Source organism: Tigriopus californicus, chromosome 7, assembly GCF_007210705.1.
Source record: "Tigriopus californicus strain San Diego chromosome 7, Tcal_SD_v2.1, whole genome shotgun sequence".
Classification (NCBI taxonomy): domain Eukaryota; kingdom Metazoa; phylum Arthropoda; class Copepoda; order Harpacticoida; family Harpacticidae; genus Tigriopus; species Tigriopus californicus.
The window spans coordinates 14,461,403-14,475,520 of record NC_081446.1 but is presented as its reverse complement, the minus strand read 5'-3'; the positions used below and the strand labels follow the sequence as shown (position 1 = coordinate 14,475,520).

At 41.2% G+C, this 14,118-nt stretch overlaps 1 protein-coding gene and 1 long non-coding RNA gene across 2 annotated transcripts in view; one reads left to right on the top strand and one right to left on the bottom strand.

Annotated features, from left to right (window-relative positions):
* Positions 1-6,169, bottom strand: part of LOC131883659 (tyrosine-protein phosphatase 99A-like) — a 48,246-nt gene extending 42,077 nt beyond the window's left edge. The window contains exon 1 of the mRNA XM_059231173.1: positions 4,560-6,169. Within this exon, the coding sequence (XP_059087156.1) occupies positions 4,560-4,809 (250 nt within the window). The 5' untranslated portion in view covers positions 4,810-6,169. The remainder of the gene's footprint in view (positions 1-4,559) is intronic.
* A 38-nt stretch (positions 6,170-6,207) lies between these two features.
* On the top strand, positions 6,208-8,896 carry LOC131883661 (uncharacterized). The gene is made up of 3 exons (XR_009373630.1): positions 6,208-6,340; positions 7,181-7,481; positions 8,329-8,896. It is a non-coding gene; the product is annotated as an uncharacterized LOC131883661 (long non-coding RNA).
* The last annotated feature ends 5,222 nt before the right edge of the window (positions 8,897-14,118 follow it).

Below are 14,118 nucleotides of genomic sequence, written 5' to 3'. Positions count from 1 at the left end.
ATTACTTACATGTACAAACGTACACAGGTTGTTGAGCTGAACAGTTAAGCGATCGAGTGAACGAATGAGAGTAGAAATCAGCTACTCTGGTCATTGCGAGCACAAGTTGGATATTCTTGGATAAAAACAAAATCGCTTCCTTTATTATTTCCCCCCCTCTCTCTCTCTCTCATTGGACAATTTTCATTTCCCTTTGCAGAAACTTTCATGAGGAGTGCAGAGTGTCCCGAAATTGTTGCACAAAAGGAAATCAATGACCCTTGATTCACAAGTCTAAACGTAATTTGCAACCATTGGCCGAAGTCAGATTGCACTCATAGATTTGAAGCCAAGGACGGGAACTTTTGGGACAAGGTGTGGTTCAGTCATGAGTGGAATTTGTTTGTGCAGAAGCAAATTGCAACTCTTGCTAATAATGAAGACGCGTACGGAACAACATGTCGCCCTCCAATCAAAGGCCTAGTACCCTCCTCTGCTCGATGAATTGCAGCTCGGAAAAGTTGGTCATTTGAAAATTATTGTCAAAACTTTCTGATGCATTGCTAAAGCGTGATGAGTTTTTCTGGCACGACATTGGATTTGCGACCGAATTTTTTTTTGGTATCCAGATCCACATTTCTGATCATCATCACCCATGTAGTTGGTTTTGTATCTTCATGAGGCATGGATAGAACCATCATCACGTCCTTAACATTTCAATTGGCGTCCTTACTAGATCAAGTCCCTCTTTTTACACGTGTGTGCCAATAATAGTTGAGTTTTCCCCCTGGGCAATATTGAGAGGTGCACCCATCGGGCAAGACAGAGACCGCGCAAAGAATGCTCTTTTTTCCCGGCCTTGAAAGTATTGAAGCTGGGTGTGCAAACAAGGCCACCTCCTTTTGGGACTGACTCTCATGATTCTGCATTGACGCTCCTGAATATATGGCTTTTTATGACCTCTCTAGTTGTTGTTGTTGTTGTTTTGGTGGTGGTGGGGTTTTGTTTGAAGTGGGACGCCTTCTTTATAGCACCAAGTTAGCTAGAATGAGTATTAGTATTGCTGCAGTGGTACTAGGACGTTCGTGTAGGTCTATCAAAATGATCCTCGAGCCTCATGCTAACTCCCGTCGACAATGAGTCCTTTAGGGCTTTCTCAAAGTTGCCCTCTAATGAGTGTTAATTATATTAGAGAGAATTCACAGGGGAGAGAGCGTAAACCAAAGGCGGCAGTCGACACCAGATTCAAATGAGGTGATGAAGGGCACACTTTCAAGAGCGTAATGGGAATCTAATTGTTAACCACCCTACCTCACACTCGTCTTATGATGATTTATCATACCCTTATGCTGGTGGTTGCAACACCGGAATGCGTGCTGGCCCTTGAATTGAGGAATCTGACAATTTGGCATCGCTCACGGTCAAGTCCATTTTTCGATTTTCACACTCGCGAGAAAAGAAAAGATGCAGTGGCAGATGAAAACTTCAATAACTACATTCGAGATAAATGCAATTTCAGCCCTTTAAAGGACGATGTGTGCACAAGTGCATAGAGGCATAGTCAGGGATGCTGTTTTTTGAAGCAGAAAAACTGCCACTTCAACACATAAGCAAGTTTATTCAATCATCAAAATTAAGTCGTCGGGCTCGGAATTTTGTGAGATTCTCATAAAATATCTTGGACAGATACGAGAGCATTTATGGCCCGATTTATGTCCCTGCATTTTATCAACTCGGCATCCCTGAATAACAATAAGGCGATGCAGTTTTTGAAATCCCATTTTTGATGCCTCAATGTGCAGAATGTGTGGATATTGAAAGCCCCGGCCATCTATCATGAGATCACCTTTGACCAAGCCATGGTGGCTTATGCAGTGAAATAAATAGTAAGCTTTTTACTCCCTCTCAATCCCAGTTTTTTAAATAGTATTCAAGGACATTCCTGGGGGAAACCGAAATTGGTGTTTCCCACCCTTTTAAGTTTATCAGCGTGATCCATGTGGTCTCGAAAGAGCGACCAAGATCAAACATGAACGAGGAAAGTTTTTCTCTACACCATAAAAAAGTTTGAATATTGGGAGATTGCTGACGGGAATTGGTCGGGTGGGTGATGGGATAATCGCCACTCATATTCACGAACGAACCATGGCGTCGGTTGTCGTCTTCGACAAATTGCCTTGAGAGAAAGGGGGTGAAAAGTTGGCCCGAAACTTCTTGGGATGGCGACCAATTCATCAAGAACATCTATCTATAATGACTATATTTCATATTTAGATTCGGCGCGTTTGGCCTCCGCAGTCTGAAGCTGAGCCATTCATGTTGGTTGTTTCACTGATTTGTTGGCTTTCTTTCCTCCAATGGTGAAGCTTCGAATAGCCGATTTTGAAATGAACTTGAAGGCTTCCGCACCCACACATTTTTGTGTTCATCCATGAACAACAAAGTATGGCTTCATGGACAAGAGAAGGCAGGAGGCACACGGAAGACATGGGATTAAATCCCTTCAACTTTTTTAGTCGGGCTCTAATTTATGCAAAATGTCGAAGCCTGGGATTTAACATACATATGGTGTCAAAGGTTCCAGTTTCCCTCCGTTGGCGCGTCCATTCAGTGGAACGTGGAACATGAAACTGTATTTGCCCCGCCTTTTGACAAAGCCAATTCACTGACCCAAATACTGAAACATCGAGCGAATAACAGTAGAAAGGGACCATTTGAGATGCTATCTCCTTTGCTTTTATGACTGACCAATTCTCGTCTGGTGTGTTATAGCTCTCTATAAAGAATAACTCTTGGTTTGGCTGGGGTTGTGTTCCAATCAAGAAATTGCTCAAGGAGCCAATGGACCATGATTTTTTCGACGTTTCAAACTTACTCGAAACATTGTTTTGACATAGGCTTTGTTGCAGTTTTCTTTTCCTTCACCCGACGAATTCTCCTCCTCGAAGCCGAAGAAAAAAAGCATAAAATGCCCGGGTTTTATATCACCTCGCATGCATAGCCACATGACAGACATTCCAAAGCCATTGTCTTAACCAGAACATTAATAAAGACCATGTTACGAACAACAAACATGTACGGTTGTCCTTCATTTAATGACCCGAGTTATTTACAGTAATAAAAACAACCAGCGATCCAAATCTAAATACATGGGTACACTCTACACTCCGAATAACAAAGTACGTACAGTGTTATGAAAGCGTACCAGTAAATCAAGTGTGGCTGGCCTCTTAAAGTAGTAAAGTACCAACCCACGTACTCCCTCATACACACACACACACACACAAACACATAGAGCGTACGTACTTACGTACGGGTAAATACGTAGACAAGCGAGCTTCCGCTCTCTTCCTCTTAAGCCTTATCTCAGAGATTTCATGGAAAAAGGCCCTCTCTCCGCAACTCTTAGCCCAGACCCTTCTTGTGCCGTCCTAGTGAAAGGGGGCATAAAAGTGTGCCATGTTCCATGTATGGAACAACAACAATAAGGTCCCAATGGAACGAATCGAGCTAATGTTGTTGTTGAAGCCAGAGCTGCTCCTTCATTGGGACGGATTTGGGCTCACTTTATGTCTAAGTTGGTTGGGCTAGAACCACTCAATTGGAACACTGAATTTGGTATCGCAATGTCTCTGATATTAAGGTCTGCAGTTCTTCGTATAACATAAAATAAGAATTGTATCCCGTGGTGTTGTAATTTTTCCCTCTCGTGTCAAAGTTTACGTGTCAACAAAGCTCTACTTAAGGCATCATTCGGATCTACTATAGTGGATGTAACGGTACCATACGATGGACACGCCACCAAAGTTATGGACCTCCAACTCCAGGGACCCAGTCCTCCATTTGTGGCAGGGCCGGGGAAAGTTGCAAAATCAGCTTGGATTCCTTCTCGGCCAAAGGTATGCAAAAACGAGTTAATGATATGGACAAAATGGCCAAAGGGGATGACCATTTGATGGCAAGTGGGATAAAACGAAGATGATAGTGGCCTATATCGGCCTAGAGAGAATGAGGATGTGCTATATCTTGGTCTCGTTCTTATTCCAGGTGTTTGGCCCCAATGTTTATTGAAGATGAAGGAATCGGCCAAAGTTTTCTGTCTTTATTGTGCATGTGGGATAGGGGGATTTTCTGGAAAGGCAAATGTGCCATGAATATTTGGACGTGGGGGTTATAGGGTCCCCTTCCGACCCACTAGTGCCATCAGGGCCCTTTAAAAAGTTTTGAGTGCTTTATTCATGAGTCATTGAACTCCAAGTCTACAAAACACACTTACTGATAACATGCCAGGCTGACCCATAATTCCCTTCAACGGGTACGAACTGCCATCATGAGACCGTCGTAAAAAAAGCCTTTCACAACTGAGGGCTCTATTTAGGCCCACATGAATGAATATGTACTTATGCGTTAGTTTACGTAGTGGAAATCTGTTTTTGGACCTGAAAGCAAGATAAGGTTAAAGTGGAAAAACCGAGCAGGTTTCCACAATCATGAAGTCTATTCTGCGGCCGCTTATCGGCCAATGAATCAATCCTCGAGGATTATGTTCTAGAAGCTTGAAAAAGCCTGGGTTTGCTTACCTTTGGGAGAGGCCAGAATTTGCTCATCAAAGTCACTGACGTGGTGGAAGATTCTATTGGAGTTGGTCTCGTCAAAGGGCGCGGCGCCTTCATATGCAAAGGAATCCCCGTCAAGGTTTGGTTCTTCATTCAGGAAGCCATTACTTGGCGAGAAGCTCGACTCAATCCCTCTCATTAAGAGGCTCAAAACTAGGATTAAGAACAGGATGGAATTCATCCCTAATCTCTGGGGATCTGTTCTTGGAACCATGATCTCCTTGGGATGGCAACTGGCTGGCTGGTTGGATGGTTAGCTCACTTAGATGGCTACTGCACCAGACAAAGTCAGTCGGTCCTTCTTGATGAGGCACAAAGTAAACGTCAAGGTAGATCAAGATTCTGCACTCTATTTATGATGGGGACTTTAATGGAATTTTGAGGGTGAGATAGACACTTATTTCGAGAAAAAAAGGGAACACTTTCTCTTGGGTTCTTTCGAAGCCACAAGGACGTGACAGGCTGCTTTGTCTTTTTGGCAAGAGTTTGGTATGGTTGAAAGCCACTCTTTCTTTCAGTGCTGATGAGTGGGCGAGTGGGGTGTGTGTGGATGGGTGGATGTGGGTCCCTCTAACTAGTTGGAAAATAAGAGGTACGGCAACTTGGCGCTTGTCTATTTGTGTTCTGTGTGGTGTTGCCAAAAAGGTTGGTTCTTATTCGTCTTCCTTCGTCAGAGTTGATAGAGCTGATTTGTTTCCTCTTTTCTTCAGGAGATCCCCTTTTTTAAGATGCCTCGCTCTCTCTCTCTCTCTCCTTTGCGTTGGTCCAATGAAGGAAATCAGAGCCAACGGGAGAACAAAGCTCTGTAGGATAATGAGACAAATTCCGGCCAGAGAAAAACTAGCAGAACTTTTCTCCTCGCCAGCTCATCCTCATCCTCCTCATCTCAGCAGATTTGGAACGAGCACACATTCACACACAGACTCAGTTAGACATACCAATCGACTCGCTCGTGGCCTCTTTCTCGGATCAAACTGGAAGTGAAGTGTGCAAGTGGCTGGCTAAAGCAACAAGCCCATCCATGGCCATCCACGATCTACAAGAATAGTCCCGGCCTTTTTGTGCCATTTGATCAACGGTGGGTTTGGTGGTGATGGACCGGGGTTCACTCGGCATTTGCTGACACTCGCGTCCTCTCTGGTACACGGATTGCTCAAGTTTTTTTGATGGATAACTTTGCTCTTTTTTGTGGGAATGGAGATTAAGTCAACGATAGGATCTGGCCCCTTTTTTACCCTTCCTCGTTTACACTGAAGAGGCCCTCTCTCGATGGAGATTGTTCCAAACCGACCTTGCCATTAACGTCGCTCCTTTTATGGATCATAAACATTCTTTTTGCAATCTCACTCCAGCAAACTCAAGTTTATGATTGCTTATAAAATCCATCACCATCTTTCTTCGTGCAGGAGCTGACGTCCCTATCACGGGTTGTTGTGCCAGATGAAAGAACTATTATTGTTCACTTGGTGTCCTTGATGTGCCCAGAATCAACAACCAACCACTCGCTGACAGAACAGTTGAAGCAATCACACAAATTGACGCTCTCCTTTGCAATTCACCCGTCAACTCACAACTAGGGACTGAAGCCGAAATCGAAGATAGTCCACGAACCAACCATTGGTGGTCTTCGCCTTTCCAACCGGCTAAAGGCCGCACGTTCTCCTTCCTAGTTCCGTCCTTATTCTCTTCGTATGCCATGAGGAAGAGACGCGAGCGCGATCGAAAGGAAGACCCTGCCATATACGGTACACTGATGTGGTGGTCTTTGAGAATCCGTCTGGGTGAGCCAAGACGGAAGGAGCTTTACATCTGTGGATTGCTGAGCGAGCGAATGAGTGAAGGGGCACGTGTGTGTGTGTGTGTGTGGTGTGTGTGTGTGTTTGTGTATGTGAAACGAGGAACAACGAGCCTTTGAATGCCCAGGGATCTGTTGGATTTTTCTCCGACGGATCCGTCTTTTTGAAATGGCAAACGCCTTCAGGCCATTAGTTGGAACATTAGCAGTGTAGAGGAATGCGAGGAATTAGGCAACTACTCCATGTTTACACTTGTCTTTTCGATGAACGAATATGTACTAAGAGTGGTATATGAAGTGACTAACTGTATTTTGGAACATGAGTTCGGGTTTACACATACCCATGAATAAGAATTCTCATCATTCAAGAAAGGTTGGTTGGAAGATAAACTATTTTTATATTTACTCGCACAATTAAAGAGTTATTGTCGGATAAGAGTGGAAATTGGAGTGTGGATTTGGTTGCCTCCACGTCACAAGGGCAATTTCGGATTTTTTGAAAGCCCCCAATTCGTTCATTGCCCGGCTTTGGGTTGAGTCTTTTCCCCTTTTTTGCAACCCCGGGGTTCAAACTTATTTCCTTGAGATCAATGGAATTAATGGGGTGGAAGCAAGTGCTTTGACACTTACATCGCTTTGCCTTCCGGCTCCAACTTTGGACCCACGGTGCTCCGTTGGCATACATCTTGAAAAAAATGTCATTCCACTCCAACTTCCAAATAAGAGTGGCAAAATACCATACAATACTTTTCAAGATTCGCCCACCAACTCACATTCCCATCCTTTACAGAACCAAAGCGAGACCATCCAAAAACGACTTCTGGCCTTGATCAGGGCGTGAAGTAAAGCCGAGTCTTTTTTGCAAGTTAATCAAAATCCCGGGATTTGGGGGGCTCCCTTGGTACGCCCAAAGAAGGACGTGGTGGCAGGACCCCTTCGGTGCCTCTATAAACATACTTGAATAGTGTGATGCTCAGGGGAATGAGACTCCACTTTGCCCTTGGCCAGTCATACAAAAAGAAGAGCACCACGCTTCGTCCACGACCAGAACATTGGTCACAACAGGATAAACCACAACAAAACATTCCAAAGTAAGAATTCTTTAATTCATCTATACTGTTGGGAAGTTGATGATTTGCATGGTCTTGTCAATAGGGTGACTGCTTGCCATGTGATAACCAGGAAGAGGGTGAGACCTGTCATATGTAGTACAATTTATCGGTACTTTCATAAGAAAAATAAGAATACATATTTTTTTAAATTTGATTTGGAACCTAACTACATTTCAGTTGATCTGATCAGCCTTCTCTGAGTTGCGGATTTAGATGTACAGCCTTCTTTTAGATCATTTATTCTAAATAAGTTCCATTCAATTTAGTATTCAATTTTGTGACAGAAAAATACCATTCAGAAACTTTCTCTTTTTTGTTTCAATTGATCAAATGAAGAATATCCGATGAAAACAAAAATCAAATTTGCCGCCTTGATTTGGTCCTTCTTATTGTTTTCGGTAGAGAAGAATTGATAAAAACAAACATCACCACCACCAACAACACTCATCGCGATCCAACTAAATTTTCAATTATTGCATTACGGCATTATTGTACAATACTTTTAAGTTCAAGAAATTTGACTTTTTGGTGTAGTTTTGGCACCGAACAACCATACAAGTTTAATTTTTGAAAACTGCTTGCACGAACAAAGTGTCGTTTTGGAAAAAAATAGCTAAATTTAGTTTTTGCATAGTACATGTTAGGGGTAAATTTGTCACCGCTTTTGTACACAGAGTTGTGTCAGCTGTGGGTTTTGGTGGAAGTTTTGAATTATTTCTGATCGTCTATTATGGTACAAGGGTACATGACAGCGTGAAAACATCAGAGTCGTGAGAGTTTGGCCGGGTTTCCAAATTGTTCCAGTGGCAATTCATTAATATTCCAGAAACGCCGCCATGCCGAGGAAGTTCAGAATTGAGATGACGAAAGAAAAGCAGCGCTTCAAGAGGCGAAGAAAATAGTCGCGTCTTCCGTACACGATGCAAAACTCAACTCAAGGGCTGCGCCACCAAAGCAACGTGACGATTGAGGGACTCCCAAGATGGGCGTGAACCTCAGGGCGTGGAGAGGACACAACTCTTCATCAGAGGGTCTCATAAGTACTCTTGCATCTACTCTGTTCCAAGCGGAACGTGCTTGAAATTGATAAGTATACAATGCACATGAATAATGGCCGATTGGATCATCAAGGGATTGCATATTCCCCATTGATATGTCATTTTTAGCTGGTTCCATAAGGCAGACGATGTCAAATGAAACAATCATGTTTCCTTTTAATAACGCTTGTCAAAGAAAGAATTATGTACTCATCCATCACGGGAGTGAGTGCTGAGCATTCAGTAATTCGGTGATCGATTGCTCCCCTGAGATTATCGAGGCCAAACGAATTGGTTGCCGAGGAAAACAGCCTGAGCTATTCGAGGTTTTGTGAACAGCTTTGATTCTACCGTTCCACTTGTTATAATCCTGAGTGGAACGGTTTCAATAACGCGTTATTTTCTAAGGCAAAAACCTCGGGGGTACCAATATTGCCTTTGTGCTATCTTGGAACGAGACGCTTGTTCTTTTGAGAGTACTATCATTGTTCCTGGTTACTCTTAGGAGATATTTTACCTTGATGGCCCTAAAATTGCTTATTTTTTGCTAGCATATTTTCCTCAAGGTTATTAAGAAACTCAAAGTTTAATCGAAGCTATAATTTGTTTAATCTTCAAGAAGACACAGTCCCACACTTAAAAAGACAAAGTCATACACGTGATACACCCCCTCCCTTTCTCACTGATATCAATTTACGGAGAGAACACTTAATGGATGAGAAGAAAAAAGGTCAATAAACAAAGATAGTTCATTTAGAGATCATCAGTAAACACCAATTACGTATTTCAAAGAAGAAAGAACAGGTCAAGTGCCAAATCGTATTCTGGACCCGTTATCACAGCCATCTTTAATTCTTATCTTATCCTCGGGAATGACCACAGGTTCATCGGAAATGGATATTTGACCGTCAAATCATATTTGAATAACATTTATCAAGAATTAATCATGTCACCAAAATCATTCTCTTTTCTGGGCCTCAAAAAAACAGCTTGACAGCTTATTTTCACAGCTTTGTTTATTCTTTTTGGAAGGAACAGATAACACTAGCCGTCATTTTGGCAAAATGAAAAAATCGAAGAAAGGAATGGCAATTTCTAATTCTTGCGAGCATGTTTTGGAGATTTCTCAAGTTGTGAGAACGGATCGGCGAATGAACGAGTCGGTAGGATCCCAAACAGCTGGATTTCGGAACAGACATGGGTGAGGTTCCGTGACAAACTTTTTATGCTTTTGCGAAATTATTGAAAGAACCAAAATCTTAGGTTACAAGGTCGCTTTGTCTTTTTCCTTGGGATCAAAACCATAGCCTTGTACTTCCGTGGTCAAACTGCTTAGTATTATGCCTGTTTTTGCAACCAATCATAAACACGTTCTTGGTCATTTTACAAGTATACGAGCAAGATGGAATTTCTAGCAAAAACTAACGTGGGATCGTCGACAACAGTTCTCTGTAAGATGTGATAAAAAACAAGAATGTTGTCATTGTGGCCTTTTTGATGGCTCAGCATGGATTCGATTGAAATGACATCTGTCCAAAATAAAGCGGCTAAAGGTTTGACGAATTTATTATAGAAATTTCTCTTTCTACAGGGATCATCCATCTGTGTATCTACCTTATTTGAGTTGGACGTGTTGAAGCACGCTTCATTACATTTTTCGAGTAGTTTCACCTGACTTTTAGGCACATGGATCATACAATATGTTATTAAGAATTAATAGGGCACTTTTTATGCTGCTTTTATTTTGTTCAATTGGACACAATTTCATGGAGTGTAAAGAGAACCAATTGCATGGGAATCATAAACATAAAAAAAAGGAAACGATGCTAGAAACGTTATTTAAAGAAGATTTGACTAGATTTGGGTTAGAGCGCGGAATGTATGCAGAAAACTGTATAAGTAGAATTTGCTATTAATAAATGGTGAAAATTTTGGTAAATATATAAAAGCGATAGGCTAGGACAAACAGATCTTTTGTGAGCTTCTGTCTAAAGTGGAATTGATCGAAAGCCGGTCACAGGCATGTGACCACAAATACTTGGAAAAGATCTCTGGTCAAGGACAATAAGCTGTCAACAAATCTTAAAAGGCAAAGAGCAAGTTGTGTCCAGACATTGCCTTAACTTTATGTTCTAAAGACTGTTGGACACTGACCTGGCCAGCCCTATTGTGAAGGAGGGCTTGGTTTTGCACATAAAATAAGCCACGGATTTCTAGTGATGTGGACTAAGAACGGAAACGAAAGTTTCGTATTTCCAGAACCATTCACTTTTTTGGCAATTACCACTTGAAAGGATCACAACATCTTATCGAATAAGTGAACTTGGCCAAACCTGAGCACTAAAATTTGCTTGAGGAACTCAGAAGATGTAGTCAAAGTTATGTAGTAATCACTACATAAGATACGATTTTTGGCCTGCTCTTGGTCAGCTACACAACCTTCTGACATAATGACTTTGAAACAAGCCAATTTAAAAGTAGAGTGTGAAAATGACTTGCCTTTAATGGGAGATGTCTACGTTTCTTATTTTATTACTTTCTTTCGAAAAGTGGCTCAGAGTCCATGTGACCAAGAGGAGTCCATTGTTTTAGACGTTCGTGAATAGGCCAATGCATTATTAGCATATTGAGGGACGCACAAGTAGCGTTTGACGAATTTGGTGATCGATTGGTTTGGGGACGAATTGGGCGAAATTTGGCAACAAAAAAGGAAGCCCTATAAGAAGATTGAAATAATGTAGATCTGGAAGATGTAAAGAGGATCGAGTTATTGCAAGGGGAAGACTCTTGATGGGCAGTGCATGGCCGATACATCCGATCCTTGCCTTGACTATTGTTGGGTAGAACTGGATAATGAATGACAGTGGGGCGAGTAACCTATGTAGTTCTAAAAAGCTAGGTTACTTGCCGCCTTGGGTGGTAAGTCAACGTGATTAAGACGTTTGATATTTCAATCGAACTGTTGTTGATGTGGGAAGAGGTGCGAGCAGCCGACCTTCATGGACAATCATGGCCGCAGTCTTAATGGTTTTGACTTGAAGGTCGTCGTTCTCTTGGCAATGACCTTTGGAGTGTGTTGATGACATTTTACTGTTCCATGGCTGAAGCCACCATGAGAAGGTGGTTCTCTGTGTATTGAAGATATCGTAGCGGAAAATGGTTGATGGTTGGATCTTAAGACTAAAGGCTTAGGGCAAGTCGGATATCAAGATGTTGAAAAGAAATGGTTCACACAAATGTGTTATCTATTGAACAACTTTCATCTGACTCCCTGGTTCCGAAATCAACAAACATCCATTCTGGACCAAGGTACAAAGTAATTGCACACGTTCATATGTTCAATCGACTTACTCGTTGGTCTGCCTTTGGGGACACATATTTTTAGCATGACCATCGTAAATATTCGACATTTCCTTCACAAGAAGTCTGGCGTGATATTTTTCCTTCCGTGGTCCAAACTCCAAAAGGGTCGAGTGGGAAAACAATGGCTGGCCAGATTGTTTTTCACTCCCATCAGTTGGAAAACACATTTCTGCGCCATTAACACAAAAGAGTTTCTTTTCTAAGAATGTTCAGCTTCCTCGCGCATGGCTTTATAAACAAGTATTCCTCTTTTCATAGGTAAGTCAATTTCTGGGGTATCGAAAGCTTTAACCTTTCGTTATGACAAGATATGAACGAATAAAGTATACGTCAAATGGTTAGTTTGAGCGAAAATGTGTCAAAATAAATGCATAGATTGTATGTGGGCACTATTTGGAAACAGGAGCACTTCTTTTGCTTTGAGTACTCTGTCCTGAAATTTTGACAACAGTTGGTTTAACCAAGTCAAAACGGCCTCACCAATCTTAGACCTGGAAACCGGTACAAAAGAACTATCCATTCCATCTTCTGCTAAATTTAAGGACAAGGTCCATAAAGCTAGAATTGAGAATTCTCAAAATTTTGTCTTAAAATTCCAAATGTACTTTTGAACTACGAATGGCATGTCACCTTGAACAAACTTTTTCCTCCTAGTGCCAGCATTTAACCCAATCAAATTTATGTTCATCCTCCAAGAAAGTGGAAGAAAAATTTAAAATCAGAATAAATGGTGACTCTTTCATACTTCGGATGTTTTGCTTTTCAGCAGAAGCATACATTTTGGTCACATGCTAGTGCCGCTGTAGGTAAAATAACATACAGAATATTCGGTAGATTGTGGGTGAGATTTTAAAAGAAGTTCTGTTTTGATGCTCAAGGAGCTGTTAGTTCTTGATATGAGATAAAGTAGGTTTAACAAAGATACACTTTTTAAAATCATTAACCTATATTTCAAAAAAGTATTTTTTTAACACACCCTGATAGGCAATGATGATGGCGAAAGTTTTGATGTACTCTCGGCATACAGTATAACATTTTTTGTTTAATCTTAATTTGGGCTTCAAATGTGTCGGGAGCTATAGCACTATTTGAAATGTCTCTCAGAAGTGTTGGTGATATAAAGATATGGCAGCTTTCAAATTTGGGGAGGAATTATATCCTAACACCTCAACTCCTCCGGTATAGGGATGCTAAAATTTTGCATCCGGCAATATTGTGCAAAGACGGAGACCATTAGCTCAACTTAGGAAAACCCTGGAATGCAATTATTTTGCCATAGAAAAATCTAGAAAGCCACGGACAATCTCGATATAAACCCTATGACATTCTGTTGGCCTAATTTCTTGGATATGGTTTGATAATTTCCATTTCATGGCAAAGAAGTATGTATGCACTAAAGTTGCTTTTGGAGCAAGCCACAAATCACACATAATATAAGATACATTTATCAAAACAAGCCGAACATACATTTTCCCCGAAGCTCACCAACATTTCTTCGATTTTATAATATTATGGATGATTTCTTAATTTTGTCTTACTTTTGCGTAAACGTCTTAGGAGCTTTAACTCAAGGAAGTGGTTAAATAGATGTCGCTACTGACTTTATCCATGCGTTTTATACTTACTGAAGCTACCTTTTTATCATTCTTATTCCATTTTAAAGTTTTGGCCGAGTTTTGACCTCATCTTGTGAACAAATAGGTCAAATATGAGACTTCAAATCTCCATTAGACCATAGATAAGCTACGAGTACAGTTGACTCGAAATCAAGCGATACATCTGGCCTCATGATCGGAATATCAATGCGGATACAAAGTCAAAAACGTTAATGCAGCATTTTTGCCAGTATTTGCCTTCATTGGGGCATCATTTAGACGTGAAATGTCAAGCATAAGATTTGCAACTGCTTTGGTGTGACGGCTCTTTTTTGACCCTTGTAGTGTTCGTTTTAGAGAACAAATGCAAAACATGTCGTGGTCTCTCATGTTATTGGGTTATTGATAGGCAAACACCGATATGGTTTACGCATCATCTAATTCTAAGAGGAGAGCTCTTACAATATAGGCAAAGGTGCTTTAGGATGCTTACAGTTCATGAATGATGCAATAAGTTATGAAAAATATCTTTACTGATAAACAAGGTTAAGCTATTGCGTAAATGAAAACGCGGGTACAATTAATAACAATCTTTATTGTGACTCTTGGTCATGTCATGGC